General features: G+C 44.9%; 1 protein-coding gene and 1 pseudogene across 1 annotated transcript; one reads left to right on the top strand and one right to left on the bottom strand.

Annotated features, from left to right (window-relative positions):
* The first annotated feature begins 12,255 nt into the window (after nt 1-12,255).
* Nucleotides 12,256-18,557, top strand: LOC136498111 (uncharacterized; annotated as a pseudogene).
* Nucleotides 18,558-19,829: 1,272 nt separating this feature from the next.
* Nucleotides 19,830-22,736, bottom strand: LOC136496971 (WEB family protein At5g16730, chloroplastic-like). Its single transcript, XM_066492753.1, has 3 exons — nt 22,402-22,736; nt 22,037-22,277; nt 19,830-21,927 (listed from the first exon to the last, which is right to left on the bottom strand). The coding sequence occupies exons 1-3, from the start codon at nt 22,419-22,421 to the stop codon at nt 19,915-19,917; spliced, it is 2,274 nt and encodes a 757-aa protein (XP_066348850.1). The 5' UTR covers nt 22,422-22,736; the 3' UTR covers nt 19,830-19,914.
* Between the last annotated feature and the right edge of the window lie 1,752 nt (nt 22,737-24,488).

Here is a 24,488-nt window from a genome sequence, read left to right as displayed (position 1 = left end):
AAAAAACCGTTGAAGACTTGTCCGACAAGTTGGCAACGGCTACTAAGAACTGGAATGCTTTGTGGAAGTCTTTGTGGTCAGTAGCCGACCTTCTCTGGACTCCAGCAGATGATGGTTATTCTTGGGCTCAGTTTATTCCCCAAGTGCCAACCCGTTTCTAGGAGTTTGTGAGGAGGTGTGCCCATCTATGTACTAGGAATGGTCTTGCCTAGGTCCGGGTTCTTTCTCCGGAGTTTCCTTTGTCCAAGGTTGCCGATGAAGCCAAGAGTCAAGAGTATCTAGATGCTGTTGAGAAGTTGGAGCCTAAGGTCGATGATTTAGCCAGAAAGATTGTAGATAATCTTAACATTGATATTTCTTCTCCTGATGACAATGCTTGATGTAATCGACCTTTGTATTCCAGCTATTGTAATAGAACACTATACTTGAAGATTGAATGGAGATTTTTCATTTTTTGTTGATGTCTTCTTTGTCTGTATTTCTTTGTCTTGTAAACAACCCGGTTTAGGTAAATCATTGTCTTGACAAACTTCCTTGATCTGTCGAGTGCTTTTCTAGCTTTCGTTTGTGCCTTGTAAACAACTCAGTATACATAGATTGATGTCTTGATAGACTTCCTTGATTTATCGAGTGCTTGTCTGGCTTTCGTCTATGACTTGTAAACAACTCGGTATAGATCGTTGTGCTTTTCTGGCTTTCATTTGTGCCTTGTAAATAACTCGATACATGTAGATTGATGTCTTGACAGACTTGACTTGTAAACAACTCGATATAGATCGTTGTCTTAACAAACTTTATGTTCTTGTTAGTACTAAAAAGACTTAGGACTAGCGATCTTGAGTATCTTCAGCTTCTTCTTTTCGGCTTAACTCGAGATATGGTCGGCGTCTGGTCCTTTCCTTGTTTGCAAAAACATCCTAGGATTGTCAAGCCCCCGAGCACTTCATGGTAGAGCTCTGGAAGCCTTGTCTTGTTCCTTCAGGTCCTACTGAGTAGGTACAAGTGTCGTCTGAGTGCTTTCCTGAGTGAAACTGTGTAGTGCTTCTTGGGATCTTCTGAGTGTAGCCCCCGAGCCTCTTGCTATTTGGAACAAGGAGCTGGAGGGTCTTATCTTGAAACTGCTCTGATTTATGCTCAGGCTTAGTTTCAGTCGTTTTGCTTTTTGGTTCAGGTGTTACCTTATTAGCTACCCTCATCGGCGGGCTCAAGCATCTTTTCGGCTCTTTTGCTCTCGGCCGATATGCTCAGGCGTATTTTTAGCCATTTTGCTTTTTGGTTCGGGTGTTAGCTTGTTAGCTACCCTCATCGGCGGGCTCAAGCATCTTTTCAGCTCTTTTGCTCTCGGCCGGTATGCTTAGGCGTATTTTTAGCCATTTTGCTTTTTAGTTCGGGTGTTAGCTTGTTAGCTACCCTCATCGGCGGGCTCAAGCATCTTTTCAGCTCTTTTGCCCTCGGCCGGTATACTCAGGCGTCTTTTCAGCCTTTTTGCTTTTTTGTTCGGGTGTTAGCTTATGAGCTACCCTCATCGGCAGGCTCAAGCATCTTTTCAGCTCTTTTGCACTCGGCCAGTATGCTCAGGTGTATTTTTAGCCATTTTGCTTTTTGGTTCGGGTGTTAGCTTGCTAGCTACCCTCATCGGTGGGCTCAAGCATCTTTTCAGCTCTTTTGCTCTTGGCCGGTATGCTCAGGCGTCTTTTCAGCCATTTTGCTTTTTTGTTCGGGTGTTAGCTTATTAGCTACCCTCATTGGCAGGGCTCAAGCATCTTTTCAGCTCTTTTGCTCTCGGCCGGTATGCTCATTGGAAACAGCTCGGGGAAAGCCATAATAAGACATATGTTTGTTGAGAAAGAACCATCTTTATTGATTATGAATATTGATAGGTCATAATAGTACATATAGTGTTGATGAGCGCTATCTTTATTGATCATGAACATTGATCTCTTGTGGCTTGTATATATATTTTCCCTTGAGTTGTTTTCATGCGTAGAATCTTCTTAGCTGGCTGATGTGCCATGTATTGTTGACTTCCTTTCCTGTCTTCAGTTACCAACCTGTATGTGCCTTGTCCGGTGACTTTTTTGACGATAAAAGGACCTTCCCATGGATCGAGTAGTTTATGGCGTCCGTCAGTTTTTTGTATTCTTCTTAATACTAGGTCTTAGACTTGTAATGATCGAGACTAGGTATTCTTGTTGTAGTGGCGCCTTAATCCTTGGAGGTATCTTGCTGATTGAAGGATAGCATTTACTCTGACTTCTTCTGTACAGTCGAGCTCTAATCTTCAGGGTGTGTTCTGCTTCTCTTTTCGTCATATTGTTCTATCCTTGGTGACGTCTAGATTAAGTCGGTAGGTAGTACGGCTTCTGATCCGTAAACTAGGAAGAAAGGTGAGTATCCGGTGGCTCTGCTTATTTGAGTCCGTAGCCCCCATACGACATTGGGTAATTCTTCAATCCATTTTGATCCATAGTCCACTAGTTTTTCATACAATCTTGGTTTTAATCCGGCTAGTTTGAGTCCATTAGCCCTTTCTACCTGTTCGTTGGCCTCTGGATGTGCGACTAATGCGTAATCTATGCTGAAGTCGCAGTCCTGTGCCCAACTTTGGAATTCAGTGGCTGTGAAGGGAGAACCCAAATCTATGATGATTCAATTGGGCATGCTAAAGTGGTGCATAATGTCTTGGATGAACTCAACTGCTTTGGCTACGCTGTATTTTTGCGAGTGGTTTGTATTCAATCCACTTGGTGAACTTGTCAATTGCTATGAAGATGTACTCGAAATCTGACTTTTGCTTTCTTGAGAGGTCCTACTTGATCCAGCCCCAACAGGAGAAAGGCCAAGCGGGTGGGATGCAGATGAGATTATGAGCTGGCACATAAGCTTGTCTTACGAACATTTGACTAGCCTTTGCATCTTCTGACTAAGTTCTTCTGCGTCTTTTAAAGCGGTTGGCCAGTAGAATCCGGTGCAGAATGCTTTGCCGACTAGTGTTCTTGAAGCGACGTGATTTCCACAACAACCTGAGTGTATTTCGTCTAGCATCTCTTTGCCCTCTTCAAATTAGACATATTTTAGGAGTACTCCTGATGATGCGGCTCTTCTGTAGAGCTTGTCTCCTACTAGGACGTAGTTCTTGCTTCTACGAACAACTCGGGTAGCTTCCTCTTTTTTTCGCTGGCAACTTATTCTCTTTGATGTAATCAATAAAAATCTAGGTCCATGAAGTGGCGATTACCAAAATATGGGTGCCTTTAGCTGGGATTTCAGGGGTTATCTCATCGGGTTGTTTAATAGAGGGAGCTGATAACTCCTCTATGAATACACCGGGTGGGACCTTCGCCCTATCCGATCCAAGCTTGGAGAGGATGTCTGCCGCAATATTAGAATCACGCAGGACATGTAGAGTTTCTAATCCTTGAAAATGTTTTTCGAGCTTTCGTATTTCAGCACAGTAAGCGCCAATGTTTTCTTTGGTGCAGTCCCAATCTTTGTTGACTTGATTGATGACTACTACTGAATCGCCGTATACAAGTAGACGCTTGATTCCGAGGGTAATTGCCACTTGTAGCCCGTGGATGAGGGCTTCGTATTCTGCTTCATTGTTTGTAGCTTGCCATAATATCTGAAGGACGTATTTGAGTTGTTTTCTATCTGGAAAAATTAGGAGAACACCTGCACTGGCTCTGCCTAGCTTGAGTGATCTATTAAAGTACATCTTCCAATGATCAAGGATGGTATTTGACATAGGTTGTTGAATTTCTGTCCACTCGGCAACAAAATCGGCCAGGGCTTGAGATTTAATTGCCTTCCATAGGGTGAAATCGATATTGAGAGCACCTAGTTCAACTGCCCACTTAGATATGCGCCCTGTTGTGTCTCTGTTGTGCAGGATGTCTCCGAGTAGGAAATCTGTCACCACGGTGATCTTGTGGCTTTCAAAATAGTGGAGAAGCTTACGTGAAGTGATCAGGAGGGCGTAGAGTAATTTTTGCACATGCGGGTACCAGATTTTTGATTCTGACAGTACTTCGCTGATGTAGTATACGGGGCGTTGTACTTTATATACATGCCCTTCTTCTTCTCTTTTTACGACAATCGCTGTGCTGATCACAATAGAAGTTGCCGCAATGTATAGCATCATGTCTTTATATTTCTTCAGAGGTGTGAGAACGGGTGAGGAGGTGAGGTATTCCTTGAGTTTCTTGAAGGCTTCATTGGCTTCTTCTATCCACTCGAACTTATCTGTCTTCTTTAGCAATTTAAAGAAAGGTAACCCTTTTTCGCCCAGTCTTGATATGAAACAATTTAGGGCCGCCATGCAGCCTGTTAGTTTCTACACATCTTTGACACTTCGAGGAGGGCCCATCTCTGTTATGGCTCGAATTTGCTTGGCGCTTGCTTCGATTCCGCGATGACTGACCAAGAATCCAAGTAGTTGTCCTGAAGGAACTCCAAATACACACTTGTTTGGGTTCAATTTTTCACCTCCATCTTTTTAGATTTTCAAAGGTTTGCTTTAAGTCTTTAATTAGTGTATCCGGGTTCTTCGTCTTTACTACTATGTCATCCACGTATGCCTCTACGTTTTCCCTGATTTGATCACCAAGGCACGTTTGGATAGCTCTTTGGTAAGTGGCACCAGCATTCTTTAGTCCAAATGACATTGTTTTGTAGCAGTAGGTGTCAAACGGAGTGATGAAAGATGTCTTGCTCTGGTCTTGTTCCTTTAACGCGATCTGGTGATATCCTGAATAGCAATCAAGAAAGGATAATAGGACAGATTCTACCATTGAATCAACTATATGGTCAATGCGTGGTAGCCCGAATGGATCTTTCGGGTAGTGTTTGTTGAGATCTGTGTAGTCGACACACATGCGCCACTCGTCCGTATTCTTTTTCTGTACTAGAACTGGGTTTGCTAGCCAATCTGGATGGAGGATTTCTCTGATAAATCCGGCTGCCATTAGTTTTGTGATTTCTTTTTTAATTCCTGCCGTCTTGTCGGGTGAGAATTGTCGTAATCGTTGCTTTACTAGGCTTGGAGCCTTCATTGATATCAATTCTGTGCTCAGCCAACTCTCTTGGAACCCCTAGCATGTCGGCCGGCTTCTAAGCGAAGATATCTTTGTTGTCCCAAAGAAAGTTGGTGAGCGCGAGTTCCTATTTTGCCGAGAGGTGGGCGCTGATGGTTGCCATTTTGGAGGGATCACCGGTGCCCAGGTCGATTTGCTTGACGTCGGCTTCTTTTGATGGTGCTAGGATGCTGGGTTTTTTGCTGGTATTACTAGCTCTTCCGGGTTCATTTCTGCTGCAACAGTGGCTATTTCTTTTCTTCCGTCGGCGGCCTGTGCTTTTGCTGCAATTTGGATTGCCTGAACAGCGCAATTAAAAGCGCGCTTCAAATCACTTCGAAGAGAGAGGACACTGTTAGGCCCTGGCATCTTAAGCAACATGTACGGATAATGCGGTATCACCATGAATTTTGCTAGTGCTGGACGCCCAAGGATTGCGTGATATGATGAATCGAAGTCCGCAACTTCAAACTTGATGAACTCTGTACGGTAGTTCGAGGGAGTTCCAAAAGTAACCGATAGAGTGATTTGTCCAAGTGGCATTGCTGCCTTGCTGGGTACTATGCCATAAAAAGGCGTGCTTGTTGGTGTAATCATCCCGACGGTTGTAGTCCCATCTTCCTTAGAGTTTCTAAAAAAATGATGTTGAGTCCGGCTCCCCCATCGATTAGTACTTTCGTGATAGTCATACCGTCAATAGTTGGATCTAGAACCAGTGGGTAATGGCATGTGTTTCCCACGCTAGTCCATTGGTCTTCTCTTGAAAATTGGATTAGGATACTAGTGACCAATTGAGATATCTTGGTGTAGCCTGGTTCTGCTGCCATGATGATTCGTAACGCTAGCTTTTCTTGATGTTTGCTTCTAGAATCTAGAACCCCGGCAAAGATTACTGCTACTGTCCTCCTGGATTTTTGGAATCCCTTGTCTTCGTGGTTGTCTTCTTCTTTTTTCTGATTGCCTTCTTTAGTATTCTCCTTACTATCTTTTCTTGTGTATCAATCTTTGAAGGTGTAGCAATCTCCGATGGTGTGATTTTCTTTAGGGGTGCAAGATGCAATGCATATTTTCAATGTCGTCATACCTTCTGGGCTTGGAAAACTTCCTTGATTTGTCAGTCACTGCTATGGTGTTGTCTGGTCCACGTTTTCTTTCCTGATGTCTGTTATTTCGAAGATTTTGCTTGTTCAGGGTTGTCTCGGTTGTTTCTATCCGGGAATCTTTCTTGTTTCTTTTCCTCTGTGGTAATCATCTTTTCCACTGTTTCGTCTGAATTCTTCATTGTTTCTTGGCTTTTCTTTGCAGAAGTCTTGAAATTGCCACCTAGCCATGATTCCATGAGAGAAAGCTTCGATTACTTCTCGTTGGGTGATGTCATGTACTTGAGCTCATAGTTCGCCAAATCATCGATAGTAATTTCTAAGACTTTCACCTACTTTCTGCTTTGAGTCCTTTTAACTCTGCATGGGTGATTGGGTGTGTAATGATACCCACGAAATTTTCACAGAAAGCTCTTTGTAAGTCCTCCCAATTTCTGATTGATCCTGGATTCAATTTGTCAAACCACTGAAGGGGCATGGTTTCTAGGGTCATGGGAAAGAACAAGGTCTTGATGTCATCGTCTCCTCCGGCCAATTCAATTGATTATGAGTAAATCCTGAGCCACTACCTTGGTTCGGTCTTGCCATCATACTTGGAGTGGTTGGACGGCTTGAACTTGTGAGGCAGTCATATTGAAGCAAGTCTGTTTGCAAAACAAGAGAATCTATCATGTGTTCTGGCTTCTGTGTATTCTAATTCAGCGCCCCCTTCTTGCCAACTGTTGTCTTGGTGAGAGTAGTTTTGCATGACTGTCCGAGTAGGTGCTTTGCTTCTGGCCTTTCTTGGTTGTTCGACTCGGTCGTTTTGACTATGATTTCTTCTACTTTCTCTGTTGTGACTTCCACTTGGACCAAGTCTCTTGAAAGCGGACTTTCTTTGATTTTGATCTTCCTGCTCATAAGATGCTGACTTGTCAGGTAGTCTTGAGCGGGCCCTTCCGTCGTGTGTCCTTAGAACTGTTGATCAAAGGAAGTCCCGGAGCTGTTCTTGTTTTTCATTGGGATGTGAAGTCGCCCTGAGTTCTTCTAGTGCTTCTCGGATCTTATTGTAGGGTGTATTCACCGCTCATCCTTCTTCGACCTCTCGCTCTGATTTTCTTCTATTGTACTCGGCTAGGTCTGACTCATATTTGATCCAAGCTTCCTTGCGCTGCTTAGCACGGTGTTGACGTCCTTGTTTCAATTTGTTCTCTCTCTCTCTCTAGCTTGCCTCTGACTCTTGGTCTCACCATCGTGCCCCTGGGTAAATGGTGATATGTTGGATTCGGATTCATCTGAAGACCTGACGTCGGGCGCTTCTGGGGGGACCAATGGTGATCGAGGACGACGAATCATAAATACTTCTCGAGCGTGAGTTGTTCTGTCATCAGCGTTGGTTTTCGTACTGTCAGAGTTGTTGATAACTTCAGTAGAGGCTTTAGGGTCATAGATCGAGTCTCCTTCTTGGTAGGGTAGAGCTATTAGTCGTTGTTGTGTCAACTAGCCGGGTTCTGCTATCCTCAGGAACAGAACCTGGCCAGTGGATGATGCAGTCTTGAGATGTTATGGTTAGTACGAGTCCTTTCTGAGCTCCTGTCAGTGGTATTCCAAGCACTGGATTAAGAGATCTTTCGAGCTGTGCCCGATAAGTCGTTGCCATGTTGCCGAGACCAAACGGAAAAAAGACCCGTCTTCTTTAGAGTACTCTGAGTGTACTCCGAGTTGTATTCTCGATAGGTTGATGTCGTGTCCCGGAGCCTTATTGGAAAAGAACTCGGTTTCTCGAAAGAACTCAGATAAGACTCCAGTCTCGGAAGCGGAGCCTGAGTTTGAATCGGTTGCGTGAAGCCGCGAAATCTGAGTTGGATCGGACATCGTGAGCTGCACGAATCTTCCAGCAAGTTGATCTGTCGTTGTCGCCAAAATGGAAAAGTCCTGATGATGATCTGAATCTTCGAGGAGACGGCCTTGGAGCTTGCCATCGTCGCTTGCCTCGCAGATCCACGAACCGAAGATGAAGGTTGATCCCTTCGAGAAGATCATGTTGTCGAGGTCCATCGAGCTCTCGGATGCAAAGTCGCCGAAAGCCCCTACCTGGCGTGCCAGCTGTCGATGTTTCACCACCGATAGCCTGCCACGGGGGTACCCGGGGCAGTTTGTTCGGACTTCAGCGTATGCGGAACTCGACGGTTAACGCAAGAGACAGTCGATTTATCCTAGTTCGGGCCCTCGATCTTCGATCGAGTAATAGCTCTACGTTCAGTCGGCGTTAGCCTTTGCGTTGGATTAATTATAAAGTGTTGTGTCGTACAATTGTTGTTCTGTTCTCCCGTCTCTAGGAACCCTGCCCTCCTTTATATAGTCAGGAGGTCAGAATCCTAGTTGGTTTACAATGAGTGTTCCTAGTAGGATTACAGAATAATACTACTACTAAGATTACATGGGAAGAATTCCTAGTTAGACTAGATCTTCTCCCTTCCTTGCGGGGTATCCCGTGGGTCCCACACCGACACCTACCGTGTTCTTCAACATCAAGCATCTTGTCTTGACCATGGAGATGTTTAGACATCATGATGAGCACACTGGTGGTATTATTCGTCTTGCTTACCTTTTGGAGTTGGCTCCAGTTTTGGAAGAACTGGAACTGCATGTAAGTTATCTCTTCAGCAATATTCTATTCATGGTCCCATTGAAGTTTTTGTTATATATACCATCATATGTTTGTGTATCATTCATGTGTTATGGCGGCTTAGCTGTTGCGTAACCTTTTTTTTCCATTTTATGCAACTGAATACTTCAAATTTGTGAAAGTTTATCTTGCACTTCTATACTGCTATTGTGAAAAATGTCCTCCATGGACAGCTTTCTTAACGTAAATTTAGCCATCTAGGTGGTTTCAAAGGCGTTTTTTGTTTAAAAAAAATCATAACTAATTCATTTTAAATCAAAATATATGAAACTAATACCAAAATATTTCTAAAAAATATAATCTATCAGTTGCCAGTTTTTGTTGTTTTCAGAAAATACAAAACCACCTTTTAAATAAACCAGCTAGATTGTTAAATTTGTGTATTGATAGGTACATGGTAAAAAAAATGGGTTTAGCTTTTTTATGATGTGGTTAGATGAGAAATAATTCTGCTAATTGCAATCTACGTATAATTACTAGTCCATATGAAACTAATACCAAAATATTTCTAAAAATATAATCTATCAGTTGCCAGTTTTTATTGTTTTTAGAAAATACAAAACCGCCTTTAAATAAACCAGCTAGATAAAAAGGGTTCAGAGTTGTATGGCTGAAATAGACTTCTAACTTTTTATGATGCGGCTTACTCTTAGATGGGAAATAATTCTGCTAATTGCCATCTATGAATAATTACTAGTCCATATGAAAACTTTTTGGAATTATTTGTTTGCAGATGGAGTGGCATGGCACGGGGCAATTTATCCTGGGACTTGAGGACATACTGCCCCAGAGGCCACAATCATCTGAAGGTGCTTCAGATGACTGGAGTGTACAGCTACAAGAGTCTGTTTGATCTTGTACTTTATATTGCTCCAATGCCACTGCACTCCAGCGCATGGTCATTGAGCGAAAAAAATGGGGTTTTTTTAACCATACTATTACAATTTTACAAGTTTAGAGATATACCGTTATAATTCATCTATTTGGAGAAATGTCATTATAATTCTATCTCTCCCTCATCCATACCATTTTCTACACCTTCAGCGTACATGACCCACTGTCAGTCATGTATAAATACAGAAAACGCGTATGAATGTCATGTCCCGGCTTCTTTCCGTCAGAAGAAGCCCGCCCGCGGTGGTCAGACCGCAAGGGGGAGCGGCGGCGCTCGCCCACGGCGGCTAGCGCGCAAGGAGGAGCGGCGGCGCTCGCCTGCAGCGGCCTGTGCGCGAGGCGGAACGGTGGCGCTGGCGCACGGTGGCCTGTGTGCGAGCGGAACTGGCGGCGAGCGCCCATGGTGGCCTGTGCCCGAGCGGCGCGGCAGCGAGCGCGCGAGGCGGAGTTTGCGACAAACGCCCGCGGCGGCCTGCGCAGAGGTCGTGCTGAGTCCGGGAAGAAGCCTGTGCCGATGGACGCCGCCGCGTCGCTGGCGGCGATCGGGATGGGCATCAGGCCGGGACTGTCGCGGTGGAGGCGCTCGCCCAGCCCTAGCTCTGCGTCGCTGAAGACGCTCACCCGCGAGGTCATGGGCGTGCTCATCAACAAGTCCAAGTCAGTGACCATGAGCAAGTGGGACGCGCGACGCCTGTCCGTGGAGCAGGTCCAGTATGCCTGCATCGACGCGTTCGTATCTTATGAGAGTAAGTGCGCGGAACGTCCGGCAACCAGTGCAATGATCTCACCGTTCATTGCTTCCGTGGTTCCGGACTTCCGGTGGCTTAAGCTTTGGACTGGACATCATTTTTCTAGTGTTACTTTGTTTTTCTAGCTTACTAAGTTCGGGCACTACAACGTTGACCTGGCCTGCTGCAAACTGCAACAACAAGCATGTGAAGGTGTACGAGCACGACGGAGAAGAAGCGTGGCACTCGCAGAGGTCGTGCGAGTTTGGGAAGAAGCGCGCGCCGATGGACGCGCCACGGCGTTGGTTAGGGAGCGCGATGGGCATCAGGGACTGGCGCGTGGCGAGCCAGAGGTAGCACATGGCGGGCAGGATAAGCAGCGTGTCGCCAAGGTCGTACAGCTTGGAAAGGTAGAACACGTGCGCCCAGAATAGAAGATGGCGGCGTGGAGAGCGCGCACCCGGCGGCCATGGCGATAGAGAGCGCTAGCAGGGCCGCATTGTGGGCGGCAGATGCCGCACGGAGCGCCGGCGGAGGGAGCGGCGGGATGCGGGGCAGGATGAGCACCGCGGCGAGGTAGCCGCAGATGACGGCTTCAGCGAAGGACGCGGTTGCGCCGACCGTGCGGCCTGACTGCCAGTGGAACGAGGCTACGGCTTCGCACATCTGGTTGCCAGCAGCTGCGGGCGAGCACCGCCGCTCACCGCGGCGGGCGGGTTTGTTCTAACGGAGGAGGCGGGGCTTCACGTCCATACGTATTTTCTATACCTATGCCACAGTGGGCCTATGTATGTGGGATACGTATAAAATGGTACGGATGAGGGAGAGATAAAATTATAATAGCACTTCTCCAAATAGTTGAATTGTAATGGTGTATCTCTAAATTTGTAAAATTGTAATGGTAAGATTAAAAAAAACTTTTTTTGTGCCTCTCATCTGGGTACAACTGTAGTATCTGCTTATGTACAGACACACACCAACCCTACACATGTACACAAGCAAACCTACAACTATACTCAGATCACTGGATCACGTCCTTTGTGAGATCACCGGATCCAACCATAACCTGTGGGTGATGGAGTGCGTCGCATTCTCTCTGTGACTCGCGAGAGGCAACAAAATTTATTTGGGAGACGAACCCCGATGAGAGACGTGAGTGCGATTCCCGGCTGTCCTGCCCACCGGCTGAGCTAGCCATCCGAGCTCTGCTCGGTTCTCCCAAAAACCTTTATTTTTGTTTGGTGAGCATGAAGGTATAGATACTAGCCGACGTACAGTTTTTAAACAAAACTGGTTCGTAGTTTTTTTTAATCACACTACACAGTACACACGCTGTATGTGTACATGCACTCATCACGATGAACACACTACTAAAAGATAACGTTGTTAAATTCTAAAATAATTTTTCACCATCAGAAATATAAACAGCTGACCCTGCGCTCAGTTCGTCTCTACTTTTTTAGATAGAATGCTTCATTTTTCTAGTGAAGTTTTTTAAGCTAAAGTTTTTATTTGAAACGGACCAATTTTCTCGTGAAACCGAGAATTTTTTAAAGCTAGAATATTTGAATGTTGAATTGGAACCGTTGTTGTGTCATTGAAGGAAAGAAATGTTGATAGCCGCTGTTAGCTGGGCCAACGTGGCGTGCAATTCGTCTTTGGGATTCACCCACCCCTAGTGCTAACTACTGTTGGGCCTTTGGCAACACGTACCAGTCAAGCGAATCGTCACGGGCTGATGACGCTACATGGGCTACCCAGCAGCCGCACTGTTGGCCAGTTGGGCTACCCAAGTTGAACTGGGATCGTCCCCATCTCCGCCGCTGCGGCGAGCAGGCAGCGACCGCCGCAGCAAAACACGGCCAGGCCGGGGAGCGGTGGAGGGGAAGTGGAGCACCGGCGCACCGCATATGCTCGGGGTTCTTCGCCGCGCAGCCCTCGCCGCAGCGTCGTCGCCGGCGGCGGGCCTCCGACAGGTGCGTCCGATTCCCACTCTTCAGGGCGCGTGATGCTGCTTGCGACCCACTGCATTCCTTCCGCGACCGGCACTGATATGGTTGATTTCGGATGTGGTTTGCCGTCTTACATCCTGAGGGCCAGAAGCGTGTACCTCTGGGAGAGGGAGGTGTTGTTCACTAAACGATTAGAATAGATGGGCCGTAGTTTAGAGTGCTGCACTTCCGCGTGGCGCGCGGTTGGATGGTCTAAGAGCTGGTTACGAGTATCGGTTTATGGTAGAAATAAACGAGGTTTCCGTGTAAACAGCGAATCTGTGAATAGGACTGTCTGCTCGTTGTGATTGTGAAAAATAGAAGTGCTCTGTGTGAAGCCTGACAAAACTTTTGGTTTCTGAATTTTGCAGTTTCAGTGTGCTTACCATAGAAGCAATGAGAGATTATCACCTATCCAAGGTAAGTGTGGTCAGTGGCCATACTCTCCTCTTCCTAGTTGCTTCTTGATCTAATGTCTATATTTAGGCCTATGAGCTTCACATACCGTATGGGTCTCCCAAACGACAAGCTATGACATGTGCCACAAAATTTCGACTTGGGGAATACCTATGTCACTAACTGCTTATTATGTCAAGCTTGATATTTCATTTTATTCTATTTGACCAGTCATTACAAAATATCTGCAAATTTTCTGATCTACCCTTTGTTGCACAGAGAAGACCCAGAAGTTTCATATGGTCTTAAGTGGGCTATTGCTGGGAAAGGTGTCATTGTGAAAGATAAGGTCTTCCATAACTTAGGAAACATCTGAGCTTCAGGAAGGAGGTGCTACTTACCCAGGTATGTGCAAATTATTGTTGTCCTGTAATGATGTGTATGTACAACTGGTATATGATACTATAACTCTGTGACTGCATCTGGAACATGCAGACTGCTTGTCTGGTATACCACTTCATGTTAGAGGAGATGTCATTGGTGGTGTCCCTGGTGTTTCAAAAGCTCAATTTGCAAAGCTTCTGAAACTGGTAGGTTCTAAGTTTTGGCTTCATCCCTCAATGGGATGGTATTCAATGATGATTATCTTGAATGGAGCTGAAATACTGTTAGCCCCTTTTTTCAGCATCCAAGATTTTTTTTATTCTTCTTAGTTTAGCCATAACATCCCCCCTGTTTGTTGACAGACTGCTTGCTTGTATAGGTGACGTTTCATCTTTCATCTATCTCATGTCTATATGTTCAAGATGGTGCCATTGGTTCCTCAGCAGAATGTGATGCAAAGGTTCGAGTCATTAGTGATAACCCCTCTGCGGTTATGTTATTGTCCAATGTCCTTTGGAAAATACCGGATCGTGCGATTTCCCATGACACATCCCCTTTGACTATATATGCTACCAGTTCCATAAGGTACATTATCTTTTTCATTCTTTTGCATATGATTTTAACTTGTTCATTCATTCAAGTAATATTTTCCAGAAAGAAGCGAAGTCTGTAGTTGGCTATAATGGAAGGCTAATTAATATCTTCTTTATGAATGTTTGAAGCAGTAACAATGTTAAGACTATTCTTGGTTCTGGAACACAATATGCTAATGGATTTGCAGCAGCGGATATTGAACGATCATCTCTAATCCTATGCGGTAAAGCATTTGCTGATTCAGCTCTTGTGAAAGATGCACTTACTGCTATGACAGCTCCAATATTGTCTGCAAGAGGAGGCCTCCCGGTTCCAGGCTGGTAAAGTCAGCTTATTAATCTTCGTTGATTATGTTTCTGTAAAGTTCTTATTTTCCTTTCGTATTGTGTATTTCAGGCTTCTGTGCTTTGGTGGTTCTATTGTATTATTGTTTGCCCCGGTGGAAATCATGATGTCCTGCTTAGAAATCCACAATGCTCTATTGTCCATTGACTGTGGTGTAGTCATCTCTTCTAAAGGGTCTACTGTGCTTTTCCCAACAAAGGCAAGAAGGGAGCCAAAATTGTTTACCAAACCAACTGCAGTAATTATTGTATCATCTGATAGGTAATGAACAGTCCATGCTTTGATGACATTTGTCTTGTCTAAAACATGCAGTTCGTGGAGTGTTACAAAAGTTCTTTTGCTAAACAGGAACATTAACATCTCTTATATGATAATTAAAATGAAAAAAGATTTGTAGTTGTGACAAGAAGGAATGGGACTAAGTTTGCTAACAATGTATTGGTCTTTTCTACTTTCAGCACTGGTGCTATACCATCTGTATCAAAGCTCTCTGCTGGCCAGGCTGCTTACCATTTCTTGACTGGATATCACGATGGAAAATTTGTCCCAGCATACAGCAGGGCCCCCTCTCCTGCTGACCCACTTGGGCTTGCAAGTTCCTTATTCTCACATGTAGGTGGCTCTATTTCTTTGTTTTTCTCTCTGGTTATTACATTTGAGTCGACGGGTGCGAAGGGTAAGGAAGCTAGTCGAACCAACTAGGATCTGTTTAGGTAGTTGGAATGTAGGGTCGCTTACAGGTAAATTAAGAGAATTAGTTGATACCGCGACTAGGAGGCGTGTAAATATATTATACGTTCAAGAGACTAAATGGAAGGGTCAGAAGACGAAGGAGGTGGACAATACAGGTTTCAAGCTTTGGTACACAGAGACAGTCGCGAATAGAAATGGAGTATGAGTTTTGATTGATAAGTGCCTCTAGAATAGTGTGGTGGGAGTGAGAAGGCAAGGAGATAGGATTATCTTAGTCAAGCTTGTCATTGGTGATATGGTCTTGAACGTAATTAGTGCGTATGCCCCCCAAGTAGGCCTCGACGAGAGTGCTAAGAGACAGTTCTGGGAAGACTTAGATGGCCTGATTAGAGTTGTACCTAGTATTGAGAAGCTTTTTTATAGGAGGAGATTTTAATGGACATATAGGTACTACAAGCGCATGTTTCGAGGCAGTTCATGGAGGTTTTGAGTATGGTAGTAGGAATCAGGAGGGGGTGAAAGTTCTGGACTTCGCGGTAGCTTTTGACCTGATGATAGCCAACACTTTCTTTAGGAAGAGAGAATCTCATCTAGTGACCTTCAGTAGCGGACAACACTTAGCTAGATTGACTTTGTCCTCGCAAGAAGAAAGGACAAACGAGCATGCTTGGGTTGCAAGGTGATACCAGGGGAGTGTGTTGTTTCTCAACATATGATTTTGGTGGCAGACTTTCGTTTTCAGGTGCGTGCCCGTAGGAATAAACAAGCTAAGATTGAAAGAACAAAGTGGTGGAAACTGAAATGGGAGACGTCAGAGGTATTTAGGGAAATGGTTATCAAAGAGCTCTTGGAAGGAAGATGACAAACAACATGTGGGAGAAGATGGCAACCAACATTCGGAAGGTGGCCTCAGAGGTGTGTGGAGTAACCAAACGAAGTGGAGGCGAGGCTAAAGATACTTGGTGGTGGAACGAGGAAGTCCAAAGGGCTATTAAGGAGAAGAAAGAATGCTATAGACGCTTGTACCATGACAGGAGTGTGGACAACATAGAGAAGTACAAGGTGGCAAAGAAGACCGCAAAGCGAGCTATAAGTGTGGCAAAGGGTAGAGCGTACGTGGATCTTTACCAACATTTGAGTACGAAAGAAGGAGAGAAGGACATTTATAGGATGGCTAGGGTTCGTGAGAGATAAACAAGGGACTTCAACCAAGTTAAGTGCATTACGGATGAAAGGGAGCATCTTTTGGTGAAGGAAGATGATATCCGACATCAATGGCAAGAGTATTTTGACAAATTGTTCAATGGTGAAAATACGGACACAACCTTTTAGTTGGCTGACTCTTTTTATGACACCAATAGGCGCTTTGTGCGGAGATTCCAAGAATATGAGGTCAGAGAGACGTTGAAAAGGATGAAAGGAAGTAAGGCGATGGGACCGGATGGTATCCCAATCGAGGTGTGGAGATGCCTTGGGGACATAGCTATAGTATGGATAACCAAGCTATTTAACCATATTTTTCGATCGAACAAGATGCCTGACGAGTGAAGGAGAAGTATATTGGTACCGACCTACAAGAATAAAGTGGATATTTAAAGTTGTACTAATTACCGGAGAATTAAGTTGATGAGCTATACTATAAAGCTATGTGAGAGAGTTATCGAGCATCGCTTGAGAGCAATAACGCGGGTCTATATGAACCAATTTGGTTTCATGCCGGAAGGTCAACCATAAAAGCCATTTTCTTAATAAGATAAGTTATGGAGCGGTATAGGAAGAAGAAGAAAGACCTACACATGGTTTTTATTGACTTGGAGAAGGCTTCTGATAAAATACCAAGGAATGTTATGTGGTGGGCTTTGGACAAACATAAAGTACCAATGAAGTACGTCGGGCTTATTAAGGACATGTACAACAATGTTGTGACTAGTATTCGAACAAGTGATGGAGACACAGATGACTTTTCGATTAGGATAGGACTACATCAAGGGTCAGCTTTGAGCCCTTATCTGTTTGCCTTAGTGATGGATGAGGTCACAAGGGACATACAAAGGGACATCCCTTGGTGTATGCTTTTTCGCGGACGATGTAGTGCTAGTTGATGAAAGTCGGACAGGAGTGAATCAGAAACTGGAGTTATGGCGGGAGACTTTGGAGTCCAAAGGTTTTAGACTTAGTAGAACTAAAACTGAGTATATGAGATGTGACTTCGGCACTACTACTCGGAAGGAGGAAGATATTAGTTTGGAAGGTCAAGTAGTGCCTAGGAAGGATACCTTTCGATATTTAGGGTCAATGCTACAGAGAGACGGGGATATTGATGAAGATGTTAGCCATAGAATCAAAGCAGGGTGGATGAAGTGGCGCCAAGCATCTGGTGTCCTATGTGACAAAATGGTACCACAGAAGCTAAAATGCAAGTTTTATAGGACGACGATTAGACCTGCTGTGTTGTATGGTGCAGAATGTTGGCCTACGAAAAGACGACATGTTCAACAGATAAGTGTCGTTGAAATGCATATGTTGCGTTGGATTTGTGGTCATACAAGAAGGGATCTGAGTTTGGAACGATGATATACATGATAGATTAGGGGTAGCACCAATTGAATAAAAACTTGTCCAACACCGGTTGAGATGGTTTGGAGATGTCCAACGGAGACCTCCAGAGGCACCGGTGCGTAGTGGAATCCTAAGCCAGGATAGTTACGTTAAGAGAGGCAGAGGAATACCGAAGTTGACTTGGGTAGAGGCAATAAAAGGAGACTTGAAAGGATGGAATATACCCAAAGATTTAGCCTTAGATAGGAGTGCTTGGAAAATAGCTATTCACGTGCTTGAACCTTGATTGCTTCTGCTGGGTTTCAACTCTAGCCTACCCCAACTTGTTTGGGATTTAAAGGCTTTGTTGTTGTTGTTATTTAGTAACTCATACTAGTTCTCTACCTTATACCCATTTACTGTCTTTCTGGTATTGGCTCTGAAGATTGATGTGCTGCCTTTGCAGTTGAAAGAAGATGATACACCAGCATATCTGATCAATGCTAAGCACTCTGGAAAGTACATTGATGGTAATATAACATTACCTTTCTCGTATTGTTCACTTTGCTTTCCTGGAATGGACACTAAGATGACAAATATTGTTTGACAGACAATGGGTTTATGAAATTATTGAAGCTGGCACTATCTCACAATCTTCCTGACATCAAAACTGATGACTTTAGAGGTAAATAGTTCTTGACGCCCTACATACTCAATATCTTGGTAAGTGATATCCATAAAGTGTAGTCCAATTTTAACCGACAGAAATACATCTTTGGTTGCAGTTGGGGAACTCAAGGGGAAGTACAGGAACTTTCTATCCAGCAAGTTTGGCAAATGTTTACCCGAGGAATTCTCTTTCTAGGAGATGTACTCTGAGGTTGCAGTGGACATGTATCTTTACTGACATAGTCACATAGGTTTACATTTTGAGTTAAAAAGCGTTAGGAATCCCATTCTATATCAATTAAAAAATTATACTCTATTACCTTACATCTTTCCCCCTCCTGGTGCTTGGTTACTGACGCAATCCTTCATGCATGAATTGGCTTGGGCAGTTGTGCACTTCCATTTCAGTCAATTTTGTTAAGCGGCAGAAAGTTGAAAACTTTCAGTATATACATGTCACGTGTGACTTTGTGAGCTGCAGAGATCAGACTGTACTATTCTGTAGAATCGGGCCATGTTTAGTTGGCGAATTTTTTTGACGAAATGGTACTGTAGCACTTTCGTTGTTATTTGGCAATTAGTATCTAATCATAGTCTAATTAGGCTTAAAAGATTCGTCTCGTGAATTTCGTCTAAACTGTGTAATTAGTTTTATTTTTTATTTATATTTAATGCTTTATGTATGCGTCCAAAGATTCGATGTGACGAGGAATCTTGAAAAATTTTGCAAAATTTTAGGAACTAAACAAGCACTCGGTAACAACAAAAGGTCCAAAAACTGCTCTCCATCACGCTGCAGTGTTCTCGGCTCCACTTTACCGGACACTGTTGCCTCTTTACCATTACTACTGCTGGGGCAACCAGAATGCAGAATGCAGTGAACTGTGAAACATCGGAGTACACGATACAAAAAGGTGTCAACCGTCGACATTGAGAAATTGAATCCTACCATTTCATTTCACGCGGGAGCTGCCAGAGCTTCACATGGTTTCACTGAGAATAGTAGTAGAAGACCGGTGCGGTGGTCCCTCTGCACCATGGTCCATGCATCTCCTCATGTAGCTGCTGATCTCCAGAGAATGGCAAAGCAGGTGACCCCTGCCCATGTTCAGACTCCCATCTTAACTCACGTATTTTGGCATGCATTCCTGAAAGTTTAAACTGATACGGTGGTGAGCAGCGGAAGTTGCTCATCTGAACTGAACCTGATCTTTTGGTGTTGCTGATGGACTCATTTATTCAGGCACATCACTCCAGGTCCTTGTGAGCCAACTGAATAATTTGGAAATAGCATGCACCTTATAATGTAGGAGTAGCATCTTATATTAACTTTAGGGGAGTGGGGGCAATTGCCAAAGGAAAAAAAAAGGGTACCCGGAGCAAATCGATTATTGAAGGCCAACAGCCTCATCAAGAACCCTACTGGCTCACATGTTTAACAGGCCTTTTCCGTCCAATAATGCATCATGACCCGTTGCTATCATCACTCTGTAATGTCAGCTCAGGAACATGGGGATCGTCACTGCTCATACAGGTTTTTTTGACCTTTTAGTAGTATAATAACTGATTCGAAAATCTCTGCTTCATAGACAGCAACGTTAGCCAAGCATATAATGAAACAATTACAGGAGCTGGCATACGAATGATCATCAAACATACAAAAATGTAAGACATGAACTCAGCGGATGCAATTATGTAAATACAGTCGACACTTTGTATTCTTTGAAGCATCCATCATTTGATTTACCATAACATGGGGGAAGACTCAGGAACTAGATTGCTAGTCAAAGAAATATGTCACAAAGGATAGAACAAAGAATATCATCAGATGGTTTTATGCTAATTTTCGCTTTTCTTCTTCAGCAAACCACTGAATCTCTTCAGCAAAGGCTTCTTCTTATGCTGCTGGTGCTGTTTAGTTGGTGATGTCCTGCCACTGCTCTCCTTAGTTGAGTGCAACCCATTGCTGTCAAGACCTGCATCTTCCTTGTTTGATTCCAAATCAACCTGTGAGTCACCATCATTCTCCTTCTCCTTAGATGAATCATAGTCAGCAAACTTGCTGTTCTCCCACATTTTGGAAACTACCACAACAGGTTCATCTTCATCTTCAGTGTCCCCCTTCTCATTATCTCCTTCCTTGGTGTTACCATTTATCGTGCCATCTTTTGCATTTGCAAGCTGGGAAGAGAGTTGCTTAATCTTCTCAGAAGCAGCTGATTCCTTTGCCTGCAGGTCGTCATTCTCCTGTTTTATGTTCTGCAATTCATTCTCTTGGTCTAATACCTTCTCCTTCCATTGGACAGTTTCAGCGTTGGCTTCCTCCCTGATTCTGTTAGCTTCCATTAGCTGAGACTCAAGCTGCTGCAGCTTCTCCTGCAACTCAGTGTTTTCATTTTCTTTCTCCTTAACAACCTCCAAGGTCCTGTCCATCTGAACTCTGATAGCACCGATCTCTTCGTCTGATTTCTTAATAGAGTTGACAAAACCTAGCTCTTTGGACTGCCATTCCTCATGCGCACCCTTAGCTTCTGCTTCTAGCCTTTCAACTGATTTCGTAAGGCAAACCTTCTCATAGTTTGCTTCATCAAGCATTAGCTCATAGTTCTCCTTAGTATTCTTCAGACTCAGGCTAAGCTCATCTACCTGTGCCTGAGCACGCTCAATCTCATCTTGTTTGAGAAGGTACTTCTCTTGCGCCTCTCTGGATTCAGCTGACATTTCCTGTAAGGCTGAGGCCAGACCCTCCATTGCCTTCTTAACTTTCTCAAGCTCATCTTTAGTAGCTTCAAGCTCGTCAGCCAGCTGGTTCTTCTGTTCATTCGAGGTCTCTATTTCTGAGCTTGCATTTTTATCACTGCTCAGGGCCTCCATTTTCTCTTCTTCCGCTGTCTGGAGCTTCAACCTAAGCCCTTCAACCTCTGTCCATAGATCTGCCGTCTCTTTCTCCGCAGCATTGGCCCGTTGGTCTGACACAACAATATCACTCTTGAGCTTTGCCAGCTCATCCTCCAAGAACCTGACTTTGTCCCGAAGAGCAGCAACTTCAGATTCTCTATCACGAAGCAAACTACTTGTTGAATCCAACTCTTCCATTGCTGAATTCAAAGACTCACCCTTCAAAATATTAGACTGATCAGCCTCTTCCAATCTGACCTCAAGCAGCTCTGCCTTCTTCTGCCATTCATCAGCTAACAGCTCTGACTTGGAACCAGACTTCCTAGCATCACCAACATCACTCTTAAGTTCATCAACCATGCGCTCCAATTGAATTGCCTTCTCTTCAGCAGCCTTTGCTTTCTCAAGCTTGAGCTTTAATGCAGAGTTCTCTGCTTCAAGATTCTGAATTCTTTCTGCAGCCTTCTTCCCTTTGCCGTCCATCTTGGAATCAACCAGCTCTTTCAGGCGCTTAACCTCTGCAGTGAGGAGCTCAACTTCCTGAGCCTTCACCTCACAAGCCCTAACAGCATCATCCACCTGGCTGAGAGCTTCATTTTTGGCATCGATTGCATCGGCCAGCTCATACCTGGCCTTCTCAAGCTGCTCCACTGTCGACCGCAGCGCAGCAGCATCAGCCTCCTGCTGGCCGTGCACGCTTGCCTGCTCCGACTCGCTGGCAGGGAGTTTATCAGTCTCCTGCGCCTCCTGCAGCTTGGCATTGGCCTCATCAGCCGCCTTCTTGGCACGCTCCAGCTCCGCAAGGACTCTGCCCTTTTCCTTCTCGTTCTCCACCAACTGCTCCTTGGCCTTCACGAGCTCTTCTCGGACCGCGGCAAGCTGCGCCTGCAGCTCCTGAGCAGGCTTCGCCGCCTGCTGCTCCTGCGTCGGCTTCGCGGGCTGGCCCCCTTGCTTCTGAAACCATCAATCAAAACAAGTCTGAATTCCGCTAAAAAAAAGCACACGGATTTCCGCGCCCGCGAACCGCAGGCGGTGGTACGGTGGTCGTCGCGGATTGCCATACCTCCGGAGGCGTGGCGAGGCGGGAGGCGGCGGCGGCCTTGGGCGTGGCCGCCTTGCGGTCGGCCGACCCCGAACCGGGTGACTTGTCGGCCGCGCGCGGCGTGCCATGGCCGGCGGCGCTCGCCTTGGGCACGGCCGGCTTGCGCGGCCTGCTGTCCTTGGGGGTTGGCGGCGTGCCGCCGCCCTTCTTCTCCTTGTCCGGCTTCGGCTTGCCGTTGCTCTTCGCCTCCGCCGAGCCGGATCTGCGGCCCAACCCAGAAACGGAACCACCGTCAGAATCAGACGGTGAAGGATCCACCTCGCGCGCGGAGTCGCAGTGATCAAGAAGCAGCACAGAAGGGGTGTGACGGAGGGACGGACGCTTACTTGGTGTTGGAGCCCTGCATTGCGGCGCCTGCGTCTGTCTGGCTCTGCCGCCGCTGCTGCTTGGCTTGGCCTCCTCGCTCTCGTCCCTTTGGTGCGTGCGTCGGCGTAACGGGCAGGCAGGGAGGTGGAGCGCTATGAATGCGGAGAAATTTGGGGGAAGGAGTGGTCGGTGAGCGGTTGCGGCCGCGCTGCCACTAGTTGGAGAAGAAGATGGACGGGCGCGGACGGAGCGGTGCGGCTGCGGGCCTGCGGGCGGTTGCGGCTAGAACTAGAAGACACCGCCTCCGGTCAGTATCCCTGCGGGTCTCGTCTGCTGTTGCCTGTTGGGTCGCGTGGGGTGTGTCTTCACATTTTCCTCGCAGGTTTTTATTGGAGGACAGAGAGAGGGAGAGCGGGAGGCAGGCGAAGTGGCCGGTTCCAGGGAGGGTTGGAATGGAATTCGTTCGTCCTCCCCCAACTGGGTAGGGCACGTTTGGTTTGCATAAATCAGATGACTTATTAAGTTAGGTAATTAAAAATTAGTGATTTATAAACTATGTGGTTGTGGATAACTTATAAGCTCATTACAGATGTTGGCCCTATATAGAAAAGAGTGACTTATAAGTTTTAAGCAGGGGTGAACCAACTTAAAACTTATAAATAGGGGTAATTTATAAGTTGGTGGTGTTTGACAAAATAAGTCACTTATTTTACTTTTTAACTTATCAGTAGGTGACTTATTTGGAACCTGGTTTTCATAAGTCAGGTGACTGAAAAACCAGTGACTTATAAGTTATGCTTGTTTAGTTGTTGATGACTTATAAGCTCATTAAAGATGTGGGCCTTACGTAGAAAAATGTGACTTATAAATTTTAAGCAGAGGTGAATCAACTTAAAACTTATAAGTAAAGATGACTTATAAGTTAATGATGTTTAATAAAATAAATCACTTATTTTACTTTTTAATTTATAAATGACTTATTTAACCTTATACGTTTCGGGCTCGCCGCTTGCGGGCTGCGGCTGTGGTATCAGTATCACGTCACTCGCGCTGCGTGCAGCGTGCCTGCGTCCCATCTCTCTCTCTTTTCTGTTCTTTGTGAGAACATCTGTCTATCTATCGTATGGAAGTAGACGCAATCCTTTGCCGATGTCGGCCGGTTTAGCATTCGGTACGGTAGCACTTTCGTTTGTATTTGATAATTATTGTTTAATTATGATCTAATTAGGCTTAAAAGATTCGTTTCGTAATTTACAATCAAACTGTATAATTAGTTATTTTTTTATCTACATTTAATACTTTATACATATATTTAAAGATTTAATATGATAGAGAGAGAATGAAAAAACTTACCATCTAAACGAGGCCTTATTTTCCCTTTCCCTGTCGTGTTAGTTTTTCCATAATGATGAAGGAAGCAGCATGGTGGTCCCTGACCCAGATTCCCTGTTGTTTTCGAGGAAGAAGAGAAAGATCTGTTGCGAGTTTATTTTGACACGCATGGTTGTGCATTCTAAATTTTGCAGTAATGTACGTACTACTGTAGTACGGTGTTTGATAGTAGTTCGACACATGTCCAGTCGTCGGTCGGTGAGTCGGTCAGTGCAACGAGCCGGTTGGCTGTCTGTTTTTAAAACCGCTCGGCGGCTCGCGTCGGGATTCTGGATAAGATCGCGAGGCTTTCCAGGTCGGTGTGTCGTCCTGCTCCTTGGGTTTCCTGGAAACTCGTGCCGCTCAACGAACGAGCCCGGCCGGGCCGCCGGGCCATCATCAATGGCCATCGATGGTCAGCTGGAGTAGTTTACAGTTCGTTCCGGCGAGTATGGGCATTCCCAATAAAAGAAACTAGTAGTTTTTATAACATAGGATATCGTATTTAAAAAAGTACTGTTTTCTAACCTATGGTTTCTATGAGTAATAACTATTTTCTTTTTCTCTCTCCCAATTCTATCTTTTTCTCCAATGAGAATGCGACACGAGCTTCCTAGAAACTGGTGGTTTCTTCCCAATGGTGATTTCATGGTTTCTTAGTGTATTGGGTCAAGAGTAGACCTGATTTCTTCATGAAGAAACCATTTCTATGATTTTTGCTCTCTTTCTTCATTAA

Source organism: Miscanthus floridulus, chromosome 12 (assembly GCF_019320115.1).
Source record: "Miscanthus floridulus cultivar M001 chromosome 12, ASM1932011v1, whole genome shotgun sequence".
Classification (NCBI taxonomy): Eukaryota; Viridiplantae; Streptophyta; class Magnoliopsida; order Poales; family Poaceae; genus Miscanthus; species Miscanthus floridulus.
This window is presented reverse-complemented; position numbering and strand designations above follow the sequence as displayed.